The sequence below is a fragment of the Mesoplodon densirostris genome, chromosome 4 (assembly GCF_025265405.1).
Source record: "Mesoplodon densirostris isolate mMesDen1 chromosome 4, mMesDen1 primary haplotype, whole genome shotgun sequence".
Classification (NCBI taxonomy): Eukaryota; Metazoa; Chordata; class Mammalia; order Artiodactyla; family Ziphiidae; genus Mesoplodon; species Mesoplodon densirostris.
In genome coordinates, this window is record NC_082664.1 from 76,408,162 (window position 1) to 76,431,663 (window position 23,502).

Here is a 23,502-nt window from a genome sequence, read left to right on the forward strand (position 1 = left end):
TCAGTTATATGGATACTTTTCCTGATTCTTTTCCATTATAGTTTATTATAAGATATTGAAAAAAAGATATTGAATACAGTTCCCTGTGCTATACAGTAGGACCTTACTGTTTATTTTATATATAGTAGTGTGTATATGTTAATCCCAAACTTCTAATTTATCTGTCTTCCTCCCCTTCCCCTGTGGTAACCATAAATTTGTTTTCTGTAAACATATGGAACACTTCACAAATTTGCGTGTCATCTTTGCGCAGGGGCCATGTTAATCTTCTCTGTATCATTCCAATTTTAGTATATGAGCTGCTGAAGCGAGCATTCAAATCTTTCTCTCTTTCTGACTTCTGTTTTCCATCATCACATTTCCTTTGTAACTCTGACCTTCCTATCTCCCTGTTATAAGGATTCTTGTGATGACATTGGGCCCACTCAGATAATCCAGGATAACCTCCCCACCTGAAGATCCTTAATCACATTTGTGAAATTCCTTTTGTAAGGTAACATTCACAGGATTATGATGTTGACATTTTTGGGATGGCGATTATTCTGCCTACCACAGGTCCCATGAGTTCTGGTGTCATTGTCAGGGGGAGAAGTGAAGGAGAGGCTTCATGACTCCCCAGGGATCAGATTCTGAGGATCAGAGCTGACCTGGGGTGAGGGGTGCCCTCTCTTAGAGAGCAGGAGCTTACCCACCCTCTCCACCGTGGACATGTTCCAGGTCAGCCACAGGATCTGCACTGTCATGGCTCTGACAAGGACTCTGCATCTCTGCCAGTTCTGCAGCTTTTCCAGGGCAGAAAGCGTTGAGCCCACCTCTTCTACTTGGCAGTTGCTAGGCTCTGGGCTCTGGGCAGGGTACAAGATTTCTGAGTTCTGAGCCCCCTCCTCCTGCCTGCCTCATTTTTTTGTCTCCCTCCCGTTACGTTGACAATAAGCTTTTCAAACTGGGCCGATTAAGTAACCAACCCCTGACTTCAGCATCTTCTTGATGAGAAGATGAGACTTTTCACCACCCACCCCCCAGCTTTTTTTTAAAGCCAGGAAACAGAAAGAAAAAAAAAAAAAGAGGGGAGAAAATGCCCAAGAAATACACAGAAGGCTGGTATTCCATGGGGCTGTACCACCCCCATGGCCAGATTACAATGGACAAGAACCAGAGTCTTATGCCTTCTTGTTTATTTTGTCCAGCTAGCCCCAAATTATAAAATCCTCTGTATTGCTAGGGTCTTCCCCACCTACAAGAAGCATCTGATTTCCCTGGGCTGGGCTAGGGGTTCCTCACAGTTGCCTGTCAGCTTCTGTGAAGAGCTGTACTGTCACCATATTGCTTTGTGATCATCTTTTAGCTCATCCATCTCCGCTCTTACAGTGTCAACTTCCTGAGAACAGGAAGGGACTTGTGTCTTATTTGTAACTCCCCGCACCAGAGTATCTAGCACCTGTAGGCTCTTCATAGATGGTGGTTGGATGGATGGATGGTTGGATGAAAACCCTCACATCTCAAGCTGCAGTGGCCACTGATCCCCATCTACATGTGGCTTCCCTGAGGTCACTGTATCTCAAGCATGCAGAACTCAAGATCTGGCTGGGAAGAGGGTGGGGACATAGCCCTCAGCAACAGAAGGGGCGCTGGGTACAGACAGACAGAGGCAGGACGCCTGAGCAGGGCAGGGGCTTGGCAAGTGTTGCCTTCACTCACTGACCTTTCCTCTCCGGATGGAGGCTCAGGTTTCAGCCTGCTGTGAGGGACGCTATCCTGTGGTACCAGGAGACTGAAAGTACCCTCTTTCCCCTCCGTCACATGCTGTGATCGCCCAACTGCAGGGCAAAGGGTCAGACAGGGCCTGCAGCCGTTGTCCAAGGAGATAAGTGTCACAGGCAGCCTGTCTCCTCCACCCTAGTCTCAGAATATCTCTTTTATGTCTGAAAGATCCCTGAAAACGCTAAAGGTCAAAGATTAATCAAGGGCTGGGTTCTTGTATGTATAGGCTCAGGCAGGACAGAAGACACCCACAGTAAGTTAATTTGACAAATTGTCCCTTCCTCAAACATCTCGATCCCCCCAGGAACACTGTGGAGAAGTCTTTCTGGCTGCCTGGATAAGGTCCCTTTGTGTTTTCTATGCCAGCCACATTCCTCCTCCCCACCTTTGCCCTCTCCTCCCCTTGGTGAGGATGGTTTTCTTCTCTGCATGATGAGATCATGACCTGGGTCTTTATTCTGTAATCCTTACCAATCCTCGAGCCACAAGGGTGTTGTTTCCTAATCTTCCTTTCATAGATCAGTCTCCTGTATCCTTTAGTCATTATTGTTTGTATCTGTTTGAACTTCTGGGTCCCAGGGGCCTGGCCTTGTACCCAGAGGCCCTAGAGAGAAGTTGAGATTACAGGCCCAGTTGCTTGGAGTGATTTAGGTTGAATTGTTACCAGGCATGTGATCCTGAAATCCTTATTGAATTGAGCAAGATAAACCCAATGTGTGTTTATCAGGACATCTCGGTCCATACAGAACATTTACAAAATGTTCTCCCCATTCGGGCATATGAAATCCTTCCTCTGACAACATGTTTTGGTTCTCCTTCTATGACACTGTCTTGGATAAAAGCTCCTCCACTAGGAGTCAAGTTCCTACCCTTGAAGTTATGCTTCCTGCTGCTCTTTTGACTTTGTGAAACCAACTGAGGAGTTTCCTGGGGAGCTGGGGAGATTGGTATGCGTCATAGAATGTGTAGACTGAGATGAGATTGGAGGACTGATGAATTGTGGCATTTTCTTTTTCAAGTATTAAGTATTTGTTGAGCACCTACTATTTGCAGGCACTACTGTGATATGCCCTGGGGTTAAAAATATGAAAAAGTCACAGTCCCACCCTCCTAGTCTACAAGGAGACAGAGAAAAAGAAACAGATAATTGTAATACAAAGAAATAAGTGCCAACCTTATTAACAAAGTGGTCTGGGAGTAGAAAGGAGGGGCAAACTTTGTTCCTTGCCTACAAAACGCGGCTGATACATCTTACCTGGCAGGCACCTTGTCAGGAATAAATAAAATAATAAAGACTCACGGATCAGGTGACATTTGAGCTGGATCTTGAAAGCTGAGGAGCTTGCCAGGTAGAAACAGCTCAGGGAGGAAGGTTACAGATGGATAATAATGTCAGGTCCTTACCCTGCAGAAATGTTCTCAGAATCAAGTAAGGTTGGAAAGTACTTGAAAAGTAAAAGCACAGTTTCAGGATAAGGTAATGATATAACTTGATCAGCTGTTCAAGTGAAGTCAGAGGCCTGATTAGAGGCTTGAGAAGAGAGAGAGTCTCGTGCTTTTACATGTATGGCTTGTACCCTTGGAGGACTAGGGGGCGTCCTGGTCACTGTTTCAGGGGAAAAGGAAGCAAGAGGATTTTAATTTTTTTCCCACGTTTTCAAGTACTTCATAACCACAAGGAAGTTGGGTTCCCACAGCCCCTGATCTCCCATAAGTTGCTTAAGGAGTGTGGCAGTAAAACTGTCCTACAGCTCAGCCTCTGAGCTCTCCGCCAGCCCTTGGAGGTTCCATGTTGTTGGTGTCTCTGTGGGAGCCCTGTGACTCCAAGCCCTCCATGCCACCAAAGAAGATATAGGGATGGTGGCAAATAAGCACATGAAAACATGCTCAACAGCATTATTCTCTAGGGAAATGCAAACCAAAACCTCAGTGAAATACCACTACACATCCTTTAGAATGGTCACACATTTTTTGTTTAATATTCCATTTTATATATGTACCACATCTTTTATTTATTTATTTATTTATTTTGTCTGTACTGGGTCTTAGTTGTGGCATGTGGGCTTCTTAGTTGCAGCATGCATGCGGGATCTAGTTCCCTGACCAGGGGTTGAACCTGGGCCCCCTGCATTGGGAACATGGAGTCTTACCCACTGGACCTCCAAGCAAGTCCCTAGAATGGTCAGACTTTTGAAGCCGACAATACCAAATGCTGGCAAGGATGCAGAGCAACAGGACTGTGCACTGCTGGTGGGAATGCAAAATGATATAACCACTTTGGAAAACAGTTTGGCAATTTCCTATAAAGTCGAACACGTTCACCATATGACCCAGGATCCCATTCCTGGGTATTTACTCAAAAGAAATGAAAACTCCCCTCAAAGACATCTATGATCCACTAGAAAACTTCTATGCAAGTGTTTATAACAGCTTTATTTATAATAGCCCCAAACTGGGAGCCACCCAAATGTCTATCAGCCGGTGAATAGAAAACTAATATGTTCATATAATGGAGTACTACTTGACAATAAAAAGGAACTATTAATATACATAGCAACACGAATGGATCTCAGAAGTACCATGTTAAGTGAAATAAGCCAGACACAAAAGGCTACATACTGTATGATTCCATTTACGTGACATTCCGGAAAAGGGACAGAAAGCAAATTGGTGGTTTCCAGAGGTAAGGGAAAGGGACTGACCTCAAAGGAGTACAATATACAAGAGAACTTTCTGGGGTGTTGGAAATGTTCTATATAGAGGGTGTGGTAGTGATTAAACAATACATTTGTCAAATCTCATCAAACTATCCACTTAGAAAAATGAATTTTACTAAATGTAAATTATAACGTGATCAACCTAAGTAACAAAGGATTCCACTAAACCTTGTTGCCCTAAAATCAGGTTCAGGAAGATGACATCCAGGATCCTACCAGCTGCTCAGGGATCCTCTTGAACATACAGTATCTTGAAAACAGAGCCCACACTCATGCCCTGATGAGAGGCTTGATTTTTCCCCAAAGCCAGTGCCCGCACTTCCATGCTCACTTCTGGCTTCCAGCCCTGGGCAGGGCATGTTCTGACCAAGCTCTAATTTGTGGCACGTAATCCCCATTTGTAACCCAACCTACTATCCTGGCCAAAGTTTCTGGACACTGGGGCTGAGCTTGTAGCATTTTTGGCTCACCCGTTACAGTCTTATCATCAGGAGCAAGGAGCGTTTCTGCTTCTGTGCAGAGGGGTCCTGTAGCCTCCTTATGGCCCTGAGGGTATGTTTGGGGGTCTGTCATTTCAGTGCTCCTCACATGGGTCAACTGCTCCAGTGTGCGGTGGGCCACCCGGGTTCAAGACGTTTTCACAGCTGGGAAGCTCCTGGCCCTGGGCCTGATCATCGTCATGGGAGTTGTACAGATCTGCAAAGGTGGGTGTCATCAGAACTCGCCACCCCTTGTGTGTACACATACCTCACACTGTCTTTGGATGTGTACACACCCTGAGATGTCCCAGTTCTCTCCTTGAATGACTTTTCTTCTTCACTTGCTTGACAAAGGGGGCGAGAAACCATTTTCTCCACGGTGGCCGGGAGCTGGGCACACACACCCCCCACCCCGGTGTGCAGAGTTCAGTCCTCCCATGCTGATCTCATGGCTCCAGCACAGGTAGATGAAGATTCCAGATTTCTGGAATACTACTGCCCTTTTGTCCCAGCTCCAGGGAAGCTCTTTGTATCTTATATTTTATCTTGTCCATATCTTAAAACGGGAGACAGAGGAGCTTTTTATACGTTTTCAAAATTACTCATAATCTCTACAGGAGAGAGCTCTACATTCCTGGGGCCCCTGCCAACATTCCCCATTGGATGTGACCCTTTCCAAGCCCGAGCCTGTATTTGGTTTCCATGGGACCTGTGGCAGCACTAGACTCTGCCCAGTGTCACCGGCTCCTGGAGAAAGTCAGATGACAAACAAGGAGAACTCCCACCCACCCACAAGCTCTGGAGGCGGCGTGGGGTGCCTGGATTTTGACTCCAGGAAACATAATTAAGCTTCTGCTGTATAACGTGTCTAATTATTTTCATCCATTGGATTAAATTCATTAGCAGGTTGTATTGTTTTCGGGAAATTAGACTTAAAGAAATCACTGGGTTGTCTTTTCGATGATAAAGACAGCCCAGTCTTTATTGGGACCTCCTAATCTGGTCCCAGTGCTTTCTCCTGATCACTCTCATCTCGTTATTTCCTGTCCAAATCCTTGATTATGGATGAAGATGTAAAGTGTGGTCAGCTACTCAGTATCTTACTACGACCTTAATCAGCAGCCTTTCTTGAGGATCCACTGTGTGCAGGATATTGTGCTGAGGGCTGGGAAGGCCATTGAAAAGCTCCTCACTGAAGAATCCGTGTCTTCAGGAGATCTATTCCATGAAAGGGGAGACCAAACACACACCTTAGGAAGAGACAGGAGGATATTGACAAAGAAAGCAGAACAAGCTTGAGCTAATAATCGCATCACGGAAGCTTATGTTTGATGTTTGTTGTTCTTGGTGCTTTTCTCCATGAAAATGTACCAACTTAGATACGAGGGAAGGTGATCAGGAGATTGCCAGTGACTCCAATCCTGCATCTCTGAATCCCGGCAAGCCAGTTCCAATTTACCCTGCCCTGCCCAGTAACCTCCCCTGACCTTTCTTTCCAAGGAACTCTGCCTTTTAAAAAAGGAACATTCAGAACTGTGCTTTGAAGCTGAGCTGCCATTTGGACTCATCATTACCATGTCCTGGGGGGTCCTAGACCTCTACTTCTCTGCTCCTTTCGGCCCTGCTTCTCCAATATGTGGCCTTCACTGGAGACTGGGGCCTGCCAAGTTCTGACGTGTCTCTCTGAGCAGCCTTCTGTCCCTGTGTCCACAGGACAGTACTTCTGGCTGGAGCCAAAGAACGCATTTGAGAATTTCCAAGAACCTGACATCGGCCTCATCGCGCTGGCTTTCCTTCAGGGCTCCTTTGCCTATGGGGGCTGGAACTTTCTAAATTACGTGACGGAGGAGCTTGTCGATCCCTACAAGTGAGTTGCAGTAGCCCAGCTCTCCCTCTCCCCTTTCAAAATCCATGGCACCTGCCACTGGAAAGAGGGAGCCACAGGTCCTACTTCTCCCCTCAGTCCCCTTCTGACCATGACCTGGTCTATCCTGAAGAACCAGTTCATCTTCCAGGAACTTAGACCATTTGTCACCCAACCTACCAGGAGAAAAATGATCCAGTGACTATGCCAGAGCAGGTGAAAAGCTGAAAAAAATGGTGCTGAGATAACACCCCTGTCTTAGAGAATGAAATGTGCCCTGAGAGGATTCCAGGCATCTTACTCATCTGTCTCATGACAGGCAGGTCTTTGTATCTTGAGGTGTGTGTTCGGGGAGCGGGGGGAGTGCATGGTGGAGATTCTGGTCAGGAAGAGATCAACAGGTATGGAGCATATTCCCAACCTAAGCTGTTTCATTTCCTTTCAATTATCCTGCCCATATGGAGACAAAATCCACCCCCCAGGGAGAGGGAGCATCGCAGAAGGCTGCAAGGACAACTTCGTGCAGAAAGACAGAAGGCACTCCCTGGACCCCATGACGAAGCAGGTGGTCCCAGGTGCCAGACCTTCCCCCCTCTCACCTCCTCTCCCTCTACAGGAACCTTCCCAGAGCCATCTTCATCTCCATCCCACTGGTCACATTTGTGTATGTCTTTGCCAATGTCGCTTATGTCACTGCAATGTCCCCCCAGGAGCTGCTGGCATCAAACGCAGTTGCTGTGGTAAGAAATCAAACTCGGGAGGGATAAACTAGGAGGATGGGATTAACAGATATGCACTACTATATATAAAATAGATAAATAATAAGGACCTACCATATAGCACGGGGAACTATACTCAATATCTTGTAATAACCTATAATGGAAAAGAATCTGAAAAGGAAGATATTTATATCTTTATATATATAGATTATATATAAATATATATATAGCTGAATCACTTTGCTGTACACCTGAAACACTGTAAATCAACTATACTTCAATTTTAAAAAAGGAAAGAAAGAAATCAAACTCACATGCCCTCAAACTGGGAATGATGATATAGACTTGCAGGCTTAGCCCCCCTCACTTTCCTCTGATCCATGGCTTTGTGGGACTGGAAGTCTTCTTAGGTCCTCAGGGCAGAAGCCATGTCTTCAGGTGCCCAGAAGCAATCGGATGGCCAGGTTGTGATGGGCAGCTACAACGGCAGAACTGAGTCATTGTCACAGACTGTATGGCCTACAAAACGGAAATATTTACTATCTGACTCTACAAAAAAAAGTTTGCTAACTCCTGATCTAGGGCACTTTAAACTTTCATTTATTTATTTATTTATTTAGGCTGCATTGGGTCTTCGCTGCTGCGCGTGGGCTTCCTCTAGTTGCGGCGAGCAGGGGCTACTCCTCGTTGTGGTGCGCGGGCTTCTCATTGTGGTGGCTTCTCTTGTTGCAGAGCACAGGCTCTAGGCGCATGGGCTTCAGTAGTTGCGGCACATGGGCTCAGTAGTTGTGGCTCACAGGCTTAGTTGCTCCACGGCATGTGGAGTCTTCCCGGACCAGAGCTCGAACCCATGTCCCCTGCATTGGCAGGTGGATTCTTAACCACTGCGCCACCAGGGAAGTCCTTAGGGCAGTTTAAACTTTAAATATGATGATTGTATAAAGGAGATGCGCTCCTCCTCAGAAAGACATAATCTTGCACAAGACTCGTAGTTTCTCTCTGCCTCCGTATCCTCACCTGGACAACTTGACTCCTTCCCTCATTAGGGAAAAGCATATGCAGTTTGTGCTCTTTGGGGAAAGAGATCTTACAGGTCCAAGGAATTGGGGTCCTTGATATCTGGGAAAGACCTGCAGTTCCCTCATGTGGCTTCACCTGGGCCACAGCCCCACCCTGCCACTGTCATCATGTGTCTCATCTCTGAAGACCATAAAAAAAGAGGCCCTCCACTGTCCCGTGGCAGCCTGTTCACATGACCACTAACCCTCCCCAGCAGGACAGCTCTTCTAAACAACCCCTTCCTCATAATGTGCTATAAATTATATATAAATATAAATGTGCTATAAATCAAGTGTGTACTTGGCTCAGAGAATGTAGAAAAAGCTGATTCTCCAACATTTTATATCCTTTCTTTTTTTAAAAAATAAATTTATTTATTTATTTATTTATTTATTTATTTATTTATTTTTGGCTGTGTTGGGTCTTCGTTGCGCACGGGCTTTTCTCTAGTTGCGGCGAGCAGGGGCTACTCCTCGTTGTGGTGCACGGGCTTCTCACTGCAGTGGCTTCTCTTGTTGCAGAGCATGGCCTCTAGGCGCGCGGGCTTCAGTAGTTGTGGTGCATGGGCTTAGTTGCTCCGCGGCATGTGGGATCTTCCTGGACCAGGGATCGAACCCGTGTCCCCTGCATTGGCAGGCGGATTCCTAATCACTGCGCCACCAGGGAAGTCCCTATATTCTTTTAATACATGAAGACTAGTCTATAGCTTCACCACCTTTTATTTCTTGGCCTACGTAGTGGTTTGTTCTTATCACTTCCCCCACACACAATATCTTTTGTTTCTATGAATTCGGATTTATCTCTGTTTTACAGATGGGAAGACTGAGGCTCAAAGATTAAGAACTTTGCTCAAGGTCTCAGCTCCCAAATGTTGGGCTAAGATTTGAAACCCAGCCTGGCTGAGTCGCTCTAGTATAATGTACGCGAGGCCTGGACTCACACAGCTGGTTTCCGGTCCTGGCCCTCCACTTCCTGGGTGTGTGATCTTAGGCAAACTATTTAATTGCTTTGTGCCTCAATTTCATTATCCATAAAACAAGGACAGCAAATGTTAGTTGTTTATTGTTATTATCACCACCATACACAGTCTCATTCATTAGTTAGTCAGTCCCAAACATTACTGAATCCCCACTGTGTAGTCATCACCAAGGGAAGTAGGGGTGCAGGAGAGGCTGGGGCAGGGAAGCTGTGGTCCCTCCTCTCAAGGACTTCAGCAGGGGTGGGTTTGGGAGGGAACAGTCCCAGCAGTGACATGCAGGTGGGAGGCTGTGACCTCTCCTTTTATGCTCACCCCCTTGTTTTCTCTCCCAGACTTTTGGAGAGAAGCTCCTAGGGGTCATGGCCTGGATCATGCCCATCTCCGTCGCCCTGTCCACATTTGGAGGAGTCAATGGGTCCCTCTTCACCTCCTCCCGGTGAGTGCCGTCCAGGCCCTTCCTGGGCCAGAGGCCACTCTGCTGTGCATATTGCTCTGTGTATACGTGGGAGGCTTGTCTCCGTCAGCGGGGTTCTGAATGGCCATCTGGGTGGTGACCTTGCAGGGGGTGATTGCTCACACGAAGGCGTGTGCGTGTGTCTGTGTGGACACGGAGGAGCCTGTGCTGCTCGTGTAGTGACGCACGACGTGTGTGGCTTTAGCTGCGGTGGCAAGAAGCGCCATCCCACCTCGTGTCCAGGGGAGCAGAGCTGAGGAGCCCCCAGGCTGTGTGCTTGGCAACAGAACAGTGCCTTGCCTGCAGCCTCTGAGCCCCTTTCCCACTTGCCTGGAAGCAGGCTGTGCTGGCTGGAAAGGAACCCCACTCTGAAAGACCAGGGAGGGACCCGTGCCTGGGGCCTCTGGCTGGCCTCTCATGAAAGTTCTGGGCCCAGATTGCAGATGGAATGGGCTCATCTCTGAGTGCCCTGAGGGTGCAGGCTCCTCCTCCCTGTTAAACTGACAGGTGGCTGTAGGAGGCCCTAGTGTGGCCACCCATGAGACGCGGATAGGGGTGTGAAGTGAGATGGGTGGGGAAGAACGGAAGGAAAGCATTTGTCCAAAGCCGCGTCCCCTACCCCAAACACTCAGGAAAGCCCGAAGCATGAATGGGCCCAGGAGTCCCTAGCCCCTGCCTGCACACATCCGGACGTCTGCCCCCTTCTTAACGTCCCTTTTTGCTATCTCCAGAATGGGCGGTTGAGGCTGGCAGATGCTGGATGATTTCCATTGATGTGGTCCAAAGGGTCCTCCCAGGGTTCTTAGAAAGCCCCCGTCCTCCAAGGGCACAGTCCTACTCAAAAGATACAGCAAAAGCAGTGAGCCCCCGAATTCAGCTGCTTCCAAAGCCAACGTCACATCAGAGAGGAGTTCCTGTGACATGACAAGGGAGTGTCATGTTTTCAGGACCCAGGGCAAGAAAGAGGGAGTGTGGGCATCCCCCGTACCCCAGGACCCTCCGACACTCACCCACGGCAACCTCGTGTGCGTGTTACACAGGAGCAGTGACCACCTGGAGGCCCCAGCCGAGGGCAAGCGGTGGAAGAGCAGTGACCCATGAGGCTCTCTGGGATCTATTGAAGGAGAGTGACTGGCTCCAGTCACTTTAGAGTGGGGTTTGTCCCTCGGGTAGGCCGAGCAGCGGTCTGCATGTGGTCCAGCTATGTGTGCATGAGGGAGGCGGCGGCCCGGTGCGCTCGGCCTCGGATTCAGAGACACAGCTCACCCGGCAGGCCTCCTCAACTCATCTTTCCAGTTCCTTCCATCCTTCCTTTCTTCCTCCCTCCCTTCCCCCCTCCCTCCCTCCCTCCCTCTGGCCCTTCCTTCCTCCCTCCCTCCTTTTCTTCCTTGCTTCCTCCCTCCCTCTTTCCCTCCCCTCTTCCTCCCTTCCTCCCTTCCTGCCTCCTTCCCTCCTTCTCTCTCTTACTCTTTTGTGTTTGGGGGTGTGGAGAGGATGATCCTTCCTGAGAAGTAGGAGCGTGTGTGCATGTGTGTCATGCTTAATGTCATGTCTCCTCTGTGGTCGGCTAGCTGGGCAAGGATTGTCTCTTGTGAGCTTGACTTGCCAATGCTGTTGGACCTGCCAATTCCACTTGGTCCTGGCTGCATGTGGAGGAGGGATGTGAACTTGGGACCCTGGTTATGTGCATGGTGAGGCCCACAGAGCACCTGGGGCTCCACTGGGTGCATGAGGCTGCACTGCAGAGGGCGATGTCATGTGGCTGCATGAAACTAGTGACACAGGACGAGGTAGTTGATGATGGCAACTGGTGGTGTACATATGGGTACTTGGGACCATAATCGACTCCCATGCTTCTGAGGAGCCGCTGCTGTTAGCTCCACTCTCCGCCATACACAAATCACAAAGTGACAGTTCCCTTCAGACCACCCAGTGTGCTGATTCTGTTCCTTTCTGTCCCCATCACACCATCCCCTTCCTCTCAATGCTTAGGTGCTCCTTTCCCTACAAAATCCTAGAAAAAAGGAAACGTGGCCTAATTTCCAATGAAAAGTGGCCTAATTATTTCCTAACAGCTTACAGTATTCTCTCTTTTTCTTAGGAGAGGAAAGAAGAAGAAGGCTGCTCTTTATGTTAAAATTTCTCTTTTTAAAAATAATTTGTAAACATCAATATCCTGGTCGTGATATTGCAGTATAGTTTTGCAATATGTTACCAATGGGAGAACTGGGTGAAGGATACATAGGGTTGCTCTGCATTATTTCTTACAACTGCATAGGAATCTATGATTATCTCAAAATAAAATTTTATTTTTTTAACTTAAAAAATAATTTTTGGGGGGCTTCCCTGGTGGTGCAGTGGTTGGGAGTCCGCCTGCCGATGCAGGGGATGCGGGTTCGTGCCCCGGTCCGGGAGGATCCCATGTGCCGCGGAGCGGCTGGGCCCGTGAGCCATGGCCACTGGGCCTGCGCGTCCGGAGCCTGTGCTCCACAGCGGGAGAGGCCACAATGGTGAGAGGCCCGCGTACTGCCAAAAAAAAAAAATAATAATAATAATAATAATTTGGGGGGAATTCCCTGGCAGACCAGTGGTTAGGACTCTGTGCTTTCACTGCTGAGGGCCCGGGTTCGACCCCTGGTTGGGGAACTAAGATCCTACAAGCTGCCATGCAGTGCAGCCAAAAACAAAAAAGAAAAAAAATTTATTCTAATTATAAGTTTCCTATTTTTTAATTTTTTTAATTTATAAAATCTAAAAAGGAAAATTTAAGTTACTCATAATTCTACCACCCAGAGGTAATTGGTTGATATTTTAATGTTTTTACATGCCTGTAAATAATATCTTAGTTAATAGGAATCATACTGCATGGAATCGTACAGTTTTCTATCTTGCTTTTTTCATTTAATGCTATATTGTGAGCATATTCTCACACAATCAATTTTTTTTCAAAAGCATTATGTCTGCGTAATATTCCATTTTATAGATATACCATAATTTATGTAATCATCTACTTTATGGCATTTAGGGTATTTCCAATCTTTTTTATCATCACAATATCTGTACACCTTTCACTAACTCTATTCATTTCTTCAGGATTTTGGGGGAGAATAGAATAAGTAGCTTAAGGATATAAATGTTCAGGTATAATTTACATACAATAAAATACACAGATCGTAAGTGTTCAGGTTGATGAGTTTTGACGATTGTAGACAACCATGTAACTACCACTCAGAACAAGATATAGAACACTTCCACATATCCCCCAGGTTCTCACGTGTCCCTTCCTGGTCTACCACCGATTCCCCACCCCACAAAGGCAGCTACTTCCTGAGTAGGATAGGCATGTTTTTAAGGCTTTCCATGTACAGTTTAGTCCCCATGTCTCAAAGAACCTATATCCCTTGAGGAGGAAGGAGGCACATTTTTAAAGGGATTAAGGCTTTAGGCAAAGGAGAGAGGCTACTCCTACAGCGCTCCAGGTTTTGTGAGAGACCCACAGAGTGACAGCACAGTCATCAGTAACCCCAAGCCACCCAGACCACACTCAGGGTCTCCACACTCCAGAATCCATCCACTTATCCACTGACTGCCTCTGGTTTGCCTGCACCTGCCTTGTGAACATGGGTCATTTGGCTAGTGGGCTGGAAGGTGTGCACGAGAAGGCAGGTACCTGGCTGGAGGGGGGATGCTCCTGTGTGGGCAGAGGTGGGCATGGACGAGGGAGCTGGACTAGGGAGGAAGCATCCTTGGATGTCCATGGGCCATCGCAGGCTGACCTGCTTTTCTCTCTGCCAGGCTGTTCTTTGCTGGAGCCAGGGAGGGCCACCTTCCCAGTGTGTTGGCCATGATCCACGTGAAGCGCTGCACCCCAATCCCAGCCTTGCTTTTCACAGTAAGGTTCCCTCCCTCTGCCAGCCCTACACACACCCTTCCTCTTTGTGCTGCTTTGAGCTGGGAGTTCACAGTTCCCACACATGCCCCTGTCACCCCTGTGCTCCTGGGTTTCTCTGGGCCTTAAATAATCTGGCAAATGGTATACATGGGCCTGATTAACATCAAGAGATATAGCAAGGAAAGACCCTGAGTCCTGAAATACCTTAAGGTTCCCAGGCTGACTCATTCCGTTCTCCCATACTTTTGGGTCAGACTGAAGTGGCTGCTTCAAGATTTTACAGCCTCACAAAGAAACTTCTTTCTTGGCTCCCCCTGCACCTGTTACCCACAGGGTAGCAGCTTTGGGCCTCTGCTCCTGGCTGATCACTGCGCACTCCCAGCCCTCCCCATCCACCTTCCTGCTTCAGGGGGCTCTGCCAGTCTCTTGGGAAACATCACTGAAACAAATTTGGTCTCAGGGTACACCAAATAAGAAAAATCATAAAGGAAGACTGGTAAACTGGTGAACCGAAAATGGAGAAAAGGAAGCTCAGGATGGGAGGGGTAAATGGTAAATGGTGGTAAATGGAGGTGGAATTACCCCGGAGTAGAAGCATTTAGAGGGAGCAAACAGAAGGAGCAAAGACTTGTTCCTTTGCTTTGGGATGAGTCTTTGGGATTATTTTTTTTTCTTTCTGGATCCTGACTAAAATATCAAAAATGACTTTGGTTCACCAGAGAAGCAGTTAGACCAGGGTAGTAGAGCTCTCAGGGGTAAAGGGCATTCGCTGTACAACATGAGGGGGAATTTCAGAATGTTCAGATACAGGAGGAAGGTCATCCTGGTTGGTTAGTGGTGAAAGGCAACTGGAGAAGACTCAATGCTCCCGGTGAGCCACAAACTTTTTTCAGTTTAAGCCAATGGTGCAGGCCTATGACTGCAAGGCAAGTACAGTAAGAATCTGGCTTTTTCATCTCTTAAAATCTTCCCGATTATTTCCACCATCGGATCTTACAGGAGAACCGAGCCTTCTGTTGGCCTGAAACAAATTAGCAGAGGGAAAGAACATGGTTCCGAGAGAGCCACTCAGATGATTTTGAAATTAGAAAGTGAATTCTATCAAGAAAACGTCACAGGGATGTTATGAGGGTTACATGAGTTAATATTTGTAGAATGCTAAAGAAAGAACCTGACACTTAAGAAGTGCTATATAACTGTTGATGATTTAAAAAAAAAAAAAAAAAAAGAAAAGGAAGAAAAATAAATTAGATGACTCAACCAGGAAAAGAGGATGAGGGCAAGAATAAAGCCTTAATCTGCAGTTAACAACCTTCCCTAAGGGATAAAAACAACAAAATTAGCTTGAGCTTCAACCAAGGAAGAAATATAAATGAGACCAGGGTGGCATAGGGCCGGCTGCCACCAGTGTGGCCAGTCCAGTTGTTTACAGCCAATATCTGTTCTGATTGGTTAGTGCCCATGCTGTACCTGCTGTATCTGTGGTTCAATGTTTTGATTATCACCCATGTGGTGAGAAAGAACTTCCTGGTGATGAAAGTGTTAGCAATGACCTGGGTTTCTAGGAGAGGTTGTAACGTCTCCATTTTGAGAGATCTGCTATAAAATGGCATCGCCTGCCTAGAGGCAGGGGAACAGCCCCGACCAGTAAACAGCTCCTCCAGTCTCCTCATGCCTTTCTGATCACCGATGAGCTTCTCCCACTTCCCCCAGTGCATCTCCACCCTGCTGATGCTTGTCACCAGTGACATGTACACACTTATCAACTATGTGGGCTTCATCAACTACTTCTTCTACGGCGTCACAATTGCTGGACAGATAGTTCTTCGGTGGAAGAAGCCAGACATCCCCCGCCCCATCAAGGTGCGAAAACCTCCCTTTGGGGCCCCTCCCCCTCCTCCACTGGTTCTAACTAAGCTCAGATTTTTACATCACCTTGTTCTCGCTGCTGACTGCAGCTCATCATCTCCATGAGTGTGGGAGACCCTCTGGGAAGCAAAGGCCATGTGTGAATGGGGCAGCCATTTCCATTCTCCACTGGGGACAGGACCAGAGCAAACTGCAGCTGGAGGAATAGGTTAGATGGAGTGATACTTCCATCCTGTCATTCCTTTGTTTCCTATGGCTCTAAAGTCAGCTGATTTTTCCTCGACCTTCTAACCTGACCAGTCTCCTACTCGTCCCTCCAGGTAGCTGGGTTCACTCATGCAATCTCTCCGTCTCATCCCGGAATGAGTTTTCTTCTCCCATCTGCCTCTCCAAATTTTAACCATTTTCCACACTCAGGGACCTCTCTTCCTTGAAGCTTCCCAGTCCACTCCAGCCTTCCGTGATCCTCCCCTTTTAAACCACTATGGCCCTGCACGTAGTAGGGTGCCTGGTGAAACTCTCGATTGTACAAGGAATTTGTGATAGGAGCAGATGGGAGTGCTCAGAACAACATATGCCAGAGTGCTATGGGTTCTCCTGCGAATTAGAAGACTAGGGTATATCCCTGAGCTATTTGAACAATCTTATTCTGGAAACACAGACTAGATGCTTCTAGAAGATTCTGCCAGCTGAGGAGTCGAGGGCTCTCGAAATCTCTCTGCCACTTTCCTACCACTCTTAGAAAGCCTGCTAGAGAGAAGAGGAAGTAGAAAAACCCCATCTCCCTACCATACGCATACCCTCTAAGAAGAGAGGACAAGAGGAGAAAGGCAGATGAGTCTAGAGTCTTGAAGACTCTACAGGGGACTCCCACCTGTGGTCACAAGAGGGGGTGGGGCCCACAGACTTTGCTTCTTCCTGAAGTAAATAAGGCCCCGGGCTGCCTTATGCCACACTAGGTTTCCTGATTTCTCTCGTCTTGGCAGAAACTGCTTGAAACAAATTGGGACTGTCCCTGGTGAGAGGGAGGGACATTGGCCACATCCTGCCGGCTGGGGGAGGGGGGCCTGACTGACAGGCCATCTCCTTCTTGCCCCTCACTCATTTCTCCTGCTCTGCTTCTCCCGAGGACCTCAGCAAACATATATCAATATACCAGCAAGCTCATCAACCTACATGGGCTTCTCTGGCTGCTACAGGCACACGGCTGGATGATGAGGCCTTGTCTGATCCCACCTGGGAGGACAATGAGGATTGTCCCCTCCCTAGGCCCCCCATTCCTCTAACTGTCCCACTGCTAACGTTCGCCAACGTCTGTTGACACAGCACTTGCCCCATCAGGGCTCGGGGTGTGGGAGCCACAGAGCTGAGTGAAACCCAGCTTTGCCCTCAAAGCGCTTCCCCGTGGGTGAAGAAGGGGGAAGGTGCCCTGATGCTGGGGGCCATAGGATCCATGCAGGTAACGGTGCCTCTGATCCACAGATCAACCTGCTGTTCCCCATCATCTACTTGCTGTTCTGGGCCTTCCTGCTGGTCTTCAGCCTGTGGTCGGAGCCCGTGGTGTGTGGCATCGGCCTGGCCATCATGCTGACAGGGGTGCCTGTCTATTTCCTGGGTGTTTACTGGCAACACAAGCCCCGGTGTTTCAATAAGTTCATTGGTAAGTTGTTGAAGATTCTGAGTGGCTAGAGGGCCCCCTGGTCTGGAATAGAGTGGTCAGCAGTCTGGCTGGGGAACCCCACCAGGATCAGGAGGCTGGGCCATAGAGCACTGGAGAAAGGGTCGGGACAGGAAAGGGCAGGTGCCTCCCCAGAGACCTCTGAGGAGAGGAGAACAGCGGATATTTCCGCACAGACCTTAGGCCTGCCAGAGTGGCCATCCTATAGCAGCTGTCCTGGGCTGCGTGGAGACCAGGGGACACCCTAGAATTGGCGGTCGGTGGTCATGGAGACTTGAGGAGAAGGAGCGGCCAGCAAACAGGCTGCCCAGAGACGGAGGAGGTAGGTGAGGTGACCGTCTCCTGGAGAGGGAGTCCCCTCTTGGCGCTGGCGGCTCAGCTGAGGCCAAACGCTGCAGCAGGAGAGCTGGGAAGGGCCCTGGTCTGGCTGGCCAAGTTGGTGGGACGCTCAGCGCTGATCTGGTTTCTACGTGGCCTCCTCCTGCAGAGCTGCTGACCCTTGTGAGCCAGAAGATGTGTATGGTTGTGTACCCCAAGGTGGAGGAGGCCTCAGGGACAGAGGAGCTCCATGAGGACATGGAGCAGCAGCAGCAGCCCGCTGCCCCCAGCGACAAGGATGCAGAGGAGCCCTGAGGACCACCCCCCCCCTCAGCTGCTTCCCTCCTCCTTCATCCCCCTCTCTGCCCTCCTGCCCTGCCTGGGTCCCCCAAACACACACACACACCCCTCTGCCTCTGTCAAGCAGGGGCAGGACCTGGGTGTGGGTGGTGAGAAACTATAAACAAAGATACTGGCATTTGGACCCAAAGATCCAGCCTCCTCTCACCCCCTAGGCCTGTGTCTAAAGCAGTGGAGCTTCCAGGGGTGCCCTACACGGCCCTCCCTCCTGGGCCCACACCCTTAGTCGCTTCCTCAGGAACCTGAGTTCAGGGCTGCCTTCCCTCCCCATTCCTGAGGCTGAGGGAGGCCTCAGCTCCAAGAGAAGTGGCAGCAACAGTGAGTCACTTGGGGACAGACTCGAGCGAATCTGTCACCATTAAAGGTCAGCTGAAGAGACCCAAATGCCCCTCCCTTCACCAGTGACCTCAGAGGTGATGCTTCCCTCTGCCCCACCCCTCCCCATCCTCCCTCCACACACCCCCACCCCCCAGCCTGGGCCTTCTGTGCAGAGTGAGGTTCCTGTCAGGACAGCATCTCCCCACTGACCTAAGGACCAATGGGCAGGAGGACTGCCCCCTCCCCTAACCCCGGCCAGGCCTGTGGAACAGATTGGGAAAGGCTCAGACTGTAGAAACCCAGCCTTGCCCCTGCCTCCTCCCCCCAACTCAGTGCCAAAGCTTCCTGAAGCCAGAAAGCTGCTTATTTCCAATGTAACGGACATTTCTCTCCTAATGACAAAGCAGCTCCTCTCTTCCTCCCTCCCACCCCCATGGGAAGGAGCCCGCCACCCTGTCACCCCCGCAGTGATGCTCCAGCACAGCCCCAGGCAGCCGGCACTGCCAGCACCCCCATCTTGCCCTTCTCCTCCTCTCTGGACTTTGGCTCCTGGGGTGTGAAGGCTCCCCAAGCCCTTCATGCCTGAAAGTCCAGCCAAATCAGCCTTAAGTCACCTCCCATCCAAGAACTGGGCCTAAAAATACCCCCTTATTTCCAGCCCTCTGGTCAGACCTGGCATGAAAAGCCTTCCAGGGAGGGAGGGCTATTTCCCATCTCCCCAGAGGTACCCATCCCATCACCTCGGAGACTGTTTGGGAAGAAAGTGTATTCTGAAGGCCAGTTCCTCCCCCAACTCAGATAACCCCTCCCTCCTTTCTGCTCACACCACTGTCCTGTCTGGACAGCTTCCAAGACAGGATGAGAGGACAGTGGCAGAAGGTACCCACTTTGGAGGCTCTCGGAAAAGCCCGTTCTCTATGGTTTGTAGACTTGTAGCCATCCTGTCCTGCAGGCAGAAGCTGCCATTCCCTGTGCTCCAAAGAAGGTGCTGGTGTTTGCCCTGGGCTCTTGCAGCCTCCTAGCCACACCTGTTGTGCTAAGGACTGGGATTCTTTTATCCCAAGCAGGAGTCCCCCCCTTCTCCCAACTCCCCGTCCTGTCTGCTGAAACTGGAAAACCTGGGGAGTCCTCCTGGCCCACTTGGGTCTCCCAGCTTCCCACCCGGCCTGCATTGGTAAGATGCGGGTTTCGTCCAAGTCGTGGTCCCTTCAGAGTGGACTCCAGGCAGACTGGGGCTGGCCCCTGGAGGGTCAGGGGACCATCCTCTTGTTCCCTCTTCTCATTCCTCCAACCTCCTTCAATTATTGTTTTTTGTAAAGTGGATGCCTTACTTTTTGGATAAATATTTTTGAAGCTGGCATTTCTATTTCTTTTGGATTTTTAAGGTTTTGTGTTTTTTTTTCGGGGAGGGTTTTAGTTATACCTGGATAATAATCTTCTGTCTTTGAGTTGGTTTAGGTTTTAGTTGTGTGTTTTGTTTTGTGAGGGTTTTTTTTTTCTGTTGATGTAATAAAATTTTAAATGGAAATGAAGTTGGTGGTGTTAATAATTCAATGACCTTCCAAGACAGAGTCGCCAGGCACTTCCTGTCTCTGTCAGGAGGGAGGTCTTTGGTTGCCAGGTTCCTTCCAGGATGGCATTCCTGAAAGCCCTTGCGCTCCATAGCTTCGAGCTGTCCCAGGGCCCAATGCCAGCGCGTTTTAACAGCTCCCTCTCGTTTTGAACCGAAAACTTTCTCATTGCTTCTGTGAAGTCACGAGTGTTAACCTCCTGCCTATGTATTATGCTGAGAGCCTGCAAACTATCTGGGAAGAAGAAACTCATCCCTACCCAGGGTGGGAACATGGGCGACAGACAGCACCAAGCTGAGTGGAGAGAGGGGAAGGCATCAGGAAGGGACAGGCTGAGCCTGTGGAGAGACCCCAGTGAGGGTGGGGGGATAGGCAGTTAGGAGAGCACCCAGCTGGATGCCAAGGGCTTGATGGGAGGGACTGGGAGTTGAGGTGGGGTCCACTCAGCTGTCCGAGTGAAAGACTAGGAGGGCTGAGGGATCAGGAAAGAGGAGGAAGCAGTCAAGGTAAGGACAAGTACCTCCTGGCGCTCTGGGTTAATCGCTGGAGGAAGTTGACAGGATTCGTCCTTGCTCGGAGTCCCTCCTTTGTGGGCAGCCCTCCCAGCTGCCTGTCCTGGGACAGCATCACTCCAGGGCCAGCACTGCTGACAGACATGCGGAGGAGGCGGGGCCGGGGGCGGGGGGTGAGGGGCGTGTGAAGACGTCACCCTTCACCATCTGGAACACTGTGAGGACACTGGCAGGCAAGAGGCCTCCACTCCCAGTCTGGCCCCAACACGCCTGTTTTGTGGCTGGCGTTCTAGACTGAGGCTGGAGGCTTGCCATTCACAGGGGCACAGACACTTGGCTCTGAGACCCAGCCCAGCCACCAAACAGCTGTGTGTCCTTAGGCAAGTCAGTTAACCTATTTAGCCCTTTTAGAGGGATGAAAAAAGAAGACTGAATCTAATCTCAAAGGGTTCCTGAATCTCCCAGCCCATGGCTGTCCCAAAAGAGTGAGAGCAAACTGGGCAGAGGCCAGTCTTGTGCAAGAGGCCCTTCTCCAAGCGTCACATCCCCCTTGGGGATTCCCCCAGTTCCCCAACACACACTTTTCCTTTCCCCAGGCTGCCCGAGGCTTCCTCATGTCACCCCATTCCAGCAAGTCCAGCCCTCCCCAACCTTTCTCAGTCCCTGGAGACACCTGTCCCTGGGGGCCCCCCTCTCTTTTGTAAGGTGACACTTGCTGATCTTTTCAACCTGCTCAAAAGGGCAAATGTGGGTCTCCTCCTAGGCAACATGCATTTATTTTTAACCTGGGCCTTTACGCTGTCTTAACCCTGTCAGTCACTTTAATGAGAGGAATTTCAGACGCTCTGATCTTGGGGAATTTGGGAGCCTTTGGAGGTCACTGAAATCACAGCTGCTTATGCATTCATTTATTAATGTAGTCAAACAATAAATATTTCTCTAACCATTGTATCCAGGATTTTGCTATACGCTGTGGGAATAGCAAACTTACTCTTGAATTTTCCAAGTCAGCACAGACTTCAAATATTTTGTTTCACTGTCTCCGTAAGAACATTCATGTATGTCAACCCACCTGTCCTTAATTTTAGTTCAGGCAATGTGGTCACCCTAGCTGAAAAAGTATCTGACCTCCCTTTAAGGAGCAAATAGTCTTTGGGGGAAAGAAGATAAGAATGCACATGGCACGTATGTGTGCACATCACAGATCACTGCCCACTCTGCCTGTCTGCAGGCAGGGCTGGACCCGCCCTGCACAGTGCCTGGGACCTACGTGCAAAAATACCTGTCCAATTGAGGCTTCAGACAAAGCTGCAGGTAGCGTGTCACTCAGGAGACACAGATAAACCCCTCAGGGGGGCAGTCAGAGGGCCGGAAGGAGACTGACTGGCTGAGACCACTTGCTTTCCATACATTATCTTATTCAAAGTTTAATTAAACAACCGACAAAGTAGGCATTCCTACTGCCATTTTACAAGTGAGATTAAGTAACTGGCCCAAGGTCACCGAGTGGTAGGTGACAGGGAGATCTGAGCCAGGTTCTACCTGACATGCTCGCTGCCTCCCTGTTGGAAGGACTTGGTGAAAGAGGTGGTGTTTGAACTGAGGCCTGTTACAAAGTCATTAAGATACTACAGGGGCTTTGTTTCAGTTAATGCACACAGGTAGCAGCAGCAGCTGCAGGGAGAAAATGATCCTGCTGACCAAGGGACCACGGGGGGGCTTCCATCCGCTCCTGAGCAACTCCGCAGCACCCAAGAATCCCCCAGCCCTTGACTAGCACTGCCCTCCCTACCCCCTTCCCCTCCAGCGCCCCCTCCTTCCCTGCCCAGACGTCCAGAGCGCCCCGGTTACTGGGAAACGCGGCAACGCGGCAACGTCAGCCAGGGAGGTGAGGGGCCGAGATCACTTATCTCCTCCACGGCGGAGCTCCGAGCGTTCTCATTTCCTGCCGGCCTATCTGCACACCTCCCAGCTTCCTCCAGCCCCGGCTCGCCCGCTCCTGACGCAGTCTCGCCCTCCCCCAGGGTGCCGGACTGAGGGCAAAGAAAGCTCTCTGAGTCACACGGCTCCCCCTTTCCCTAGCCCTTCTTCCCCGGGGGGTTTTAAGAACTAGACCCCTGCCCTTCCCCCCCACGTCAGCGCCACAGCCTTGCCTGACCTTGGGTGGCCGCCTCTCAGCCTCGTTTTCCTCCTTTATAAAGCAAGGATAAGTACACCGTCTATCTTGCTTACTTTCCTATCTGATTCACAGGGAAATGGTCTGCAAGCAAAAAGGTATGTTTCAATGACTGAAAAAGCATACCACCAGAAAATGCAAGGCCTTAACTATCATCACTAGTTCATCGTCGGAGTGAATAGAATTCCTCCTCACTGAGACAAGGGCCTGGCCCTGGTCCTCTCCGCCTGCCCACTCTCCCTGTAACCTGCAAGACCCCCATCTCGGCCATGTTTCCTCTTCCTCCTTCCGGGCGTCTTGCCCTTGCCAGGGCTGTGGGAGGCTGCCCTCTGCCGGTTCACCTGATTCCTGACCACAGTGGCCCCTCGAGTCCCGAATTTTGGGCCAATATTACCACCTGGTGTTTAACTGAGGCACTGCTCCCAAACTGGAGCAGCTCAGCTTTGGTACCTGTTCGCCACAGCGTCCTCTGAAATGGAGAGAAGGCAGAAATCTCCCTGTCTGGGACCTGAGATCTGTCTCCTGGGTGCAAGCAGATCTCCTCAGGCCAGGTCAGGGCTTTCAGAGAAAATATCTCAAGGTATGCACAGAGAGTGGGGGGGGGGAGGGGGGAGGGAAGAACGCTAAATAGAGGTGTAATTGCCTGATTTGCAGACAGCCCTGTCTCTGCCTGCATACTTTATTTTAGCATCCAATGCTGTACACAGCCCCTCTGCATTTGCACCACTGAGGCCTGGCCTGACTTGCCTGACTTACAAAACCTTCTGGCCTCCACA

The 23,502-nt window shown here is 49.7% G+C and overlaps 1 protein-coding gene and 1 non-coding gene across 4 annotated transcripts in view; one reads left to right on the forward strand and one right to left on the reverse strand.

Annotated features, from left to right (window-relative positions):
- Positions 1-19,947, forward strand: part of SLC7A8 (solute carrier family 7 member 8) — a 56,942-nt gene extending 36,995 nt beyond the window's left edge. For 2 of the 3 annotated variants that reach the window (XM_060096463.1, XM_060096462.1), the window contains 8 exons: positions 5,057-5,182; positions 6,671-6,824; positions 7,438-7,561; positions 9,911-10,014; positions 13,828-13,924; positions 15,638-15,787; positions 17,276-17,453; positions 17,959-19,947. In XM_060096463.1, the coding sequence (XP_059952446.1) occupies positions 5,057-5,182; positions 6,671-6,824; positions 7,438-7,561; positions 9,911-10,014; positions 13,828-13,924; positions 15,638-15,787; positions 17,276-17,453; positions 17,959-18,104 (1,079 nt within the window). In that variant the 3' untranslated portion in view covers positions 18,105-19,947. Of the gene's footprint in view, positions 1-5,056; positions 5,183-6,670; positions 6,825-7,437; positions 7,562-9,910; positions 10,015-13,827; positions 13,925-15,637; positions 15,788-17,275; positions 17,454-17,958 lie in introns of those variants that run through there. The other variant, XM_060096464.1, reaches the window with a different exon arrangement.
- Positions 209-315, reverse strand: LOC132489474 (U6 spliceosomal RNA). Its single transcript, XR_009531884.1, has one exon. It is a non-coding gene; the product is annotated as a U6 spliceosomal RNA (small nuclear RNA).
- Positions 19,948-23,502: the final 3,555 nt, after the last annotated feature.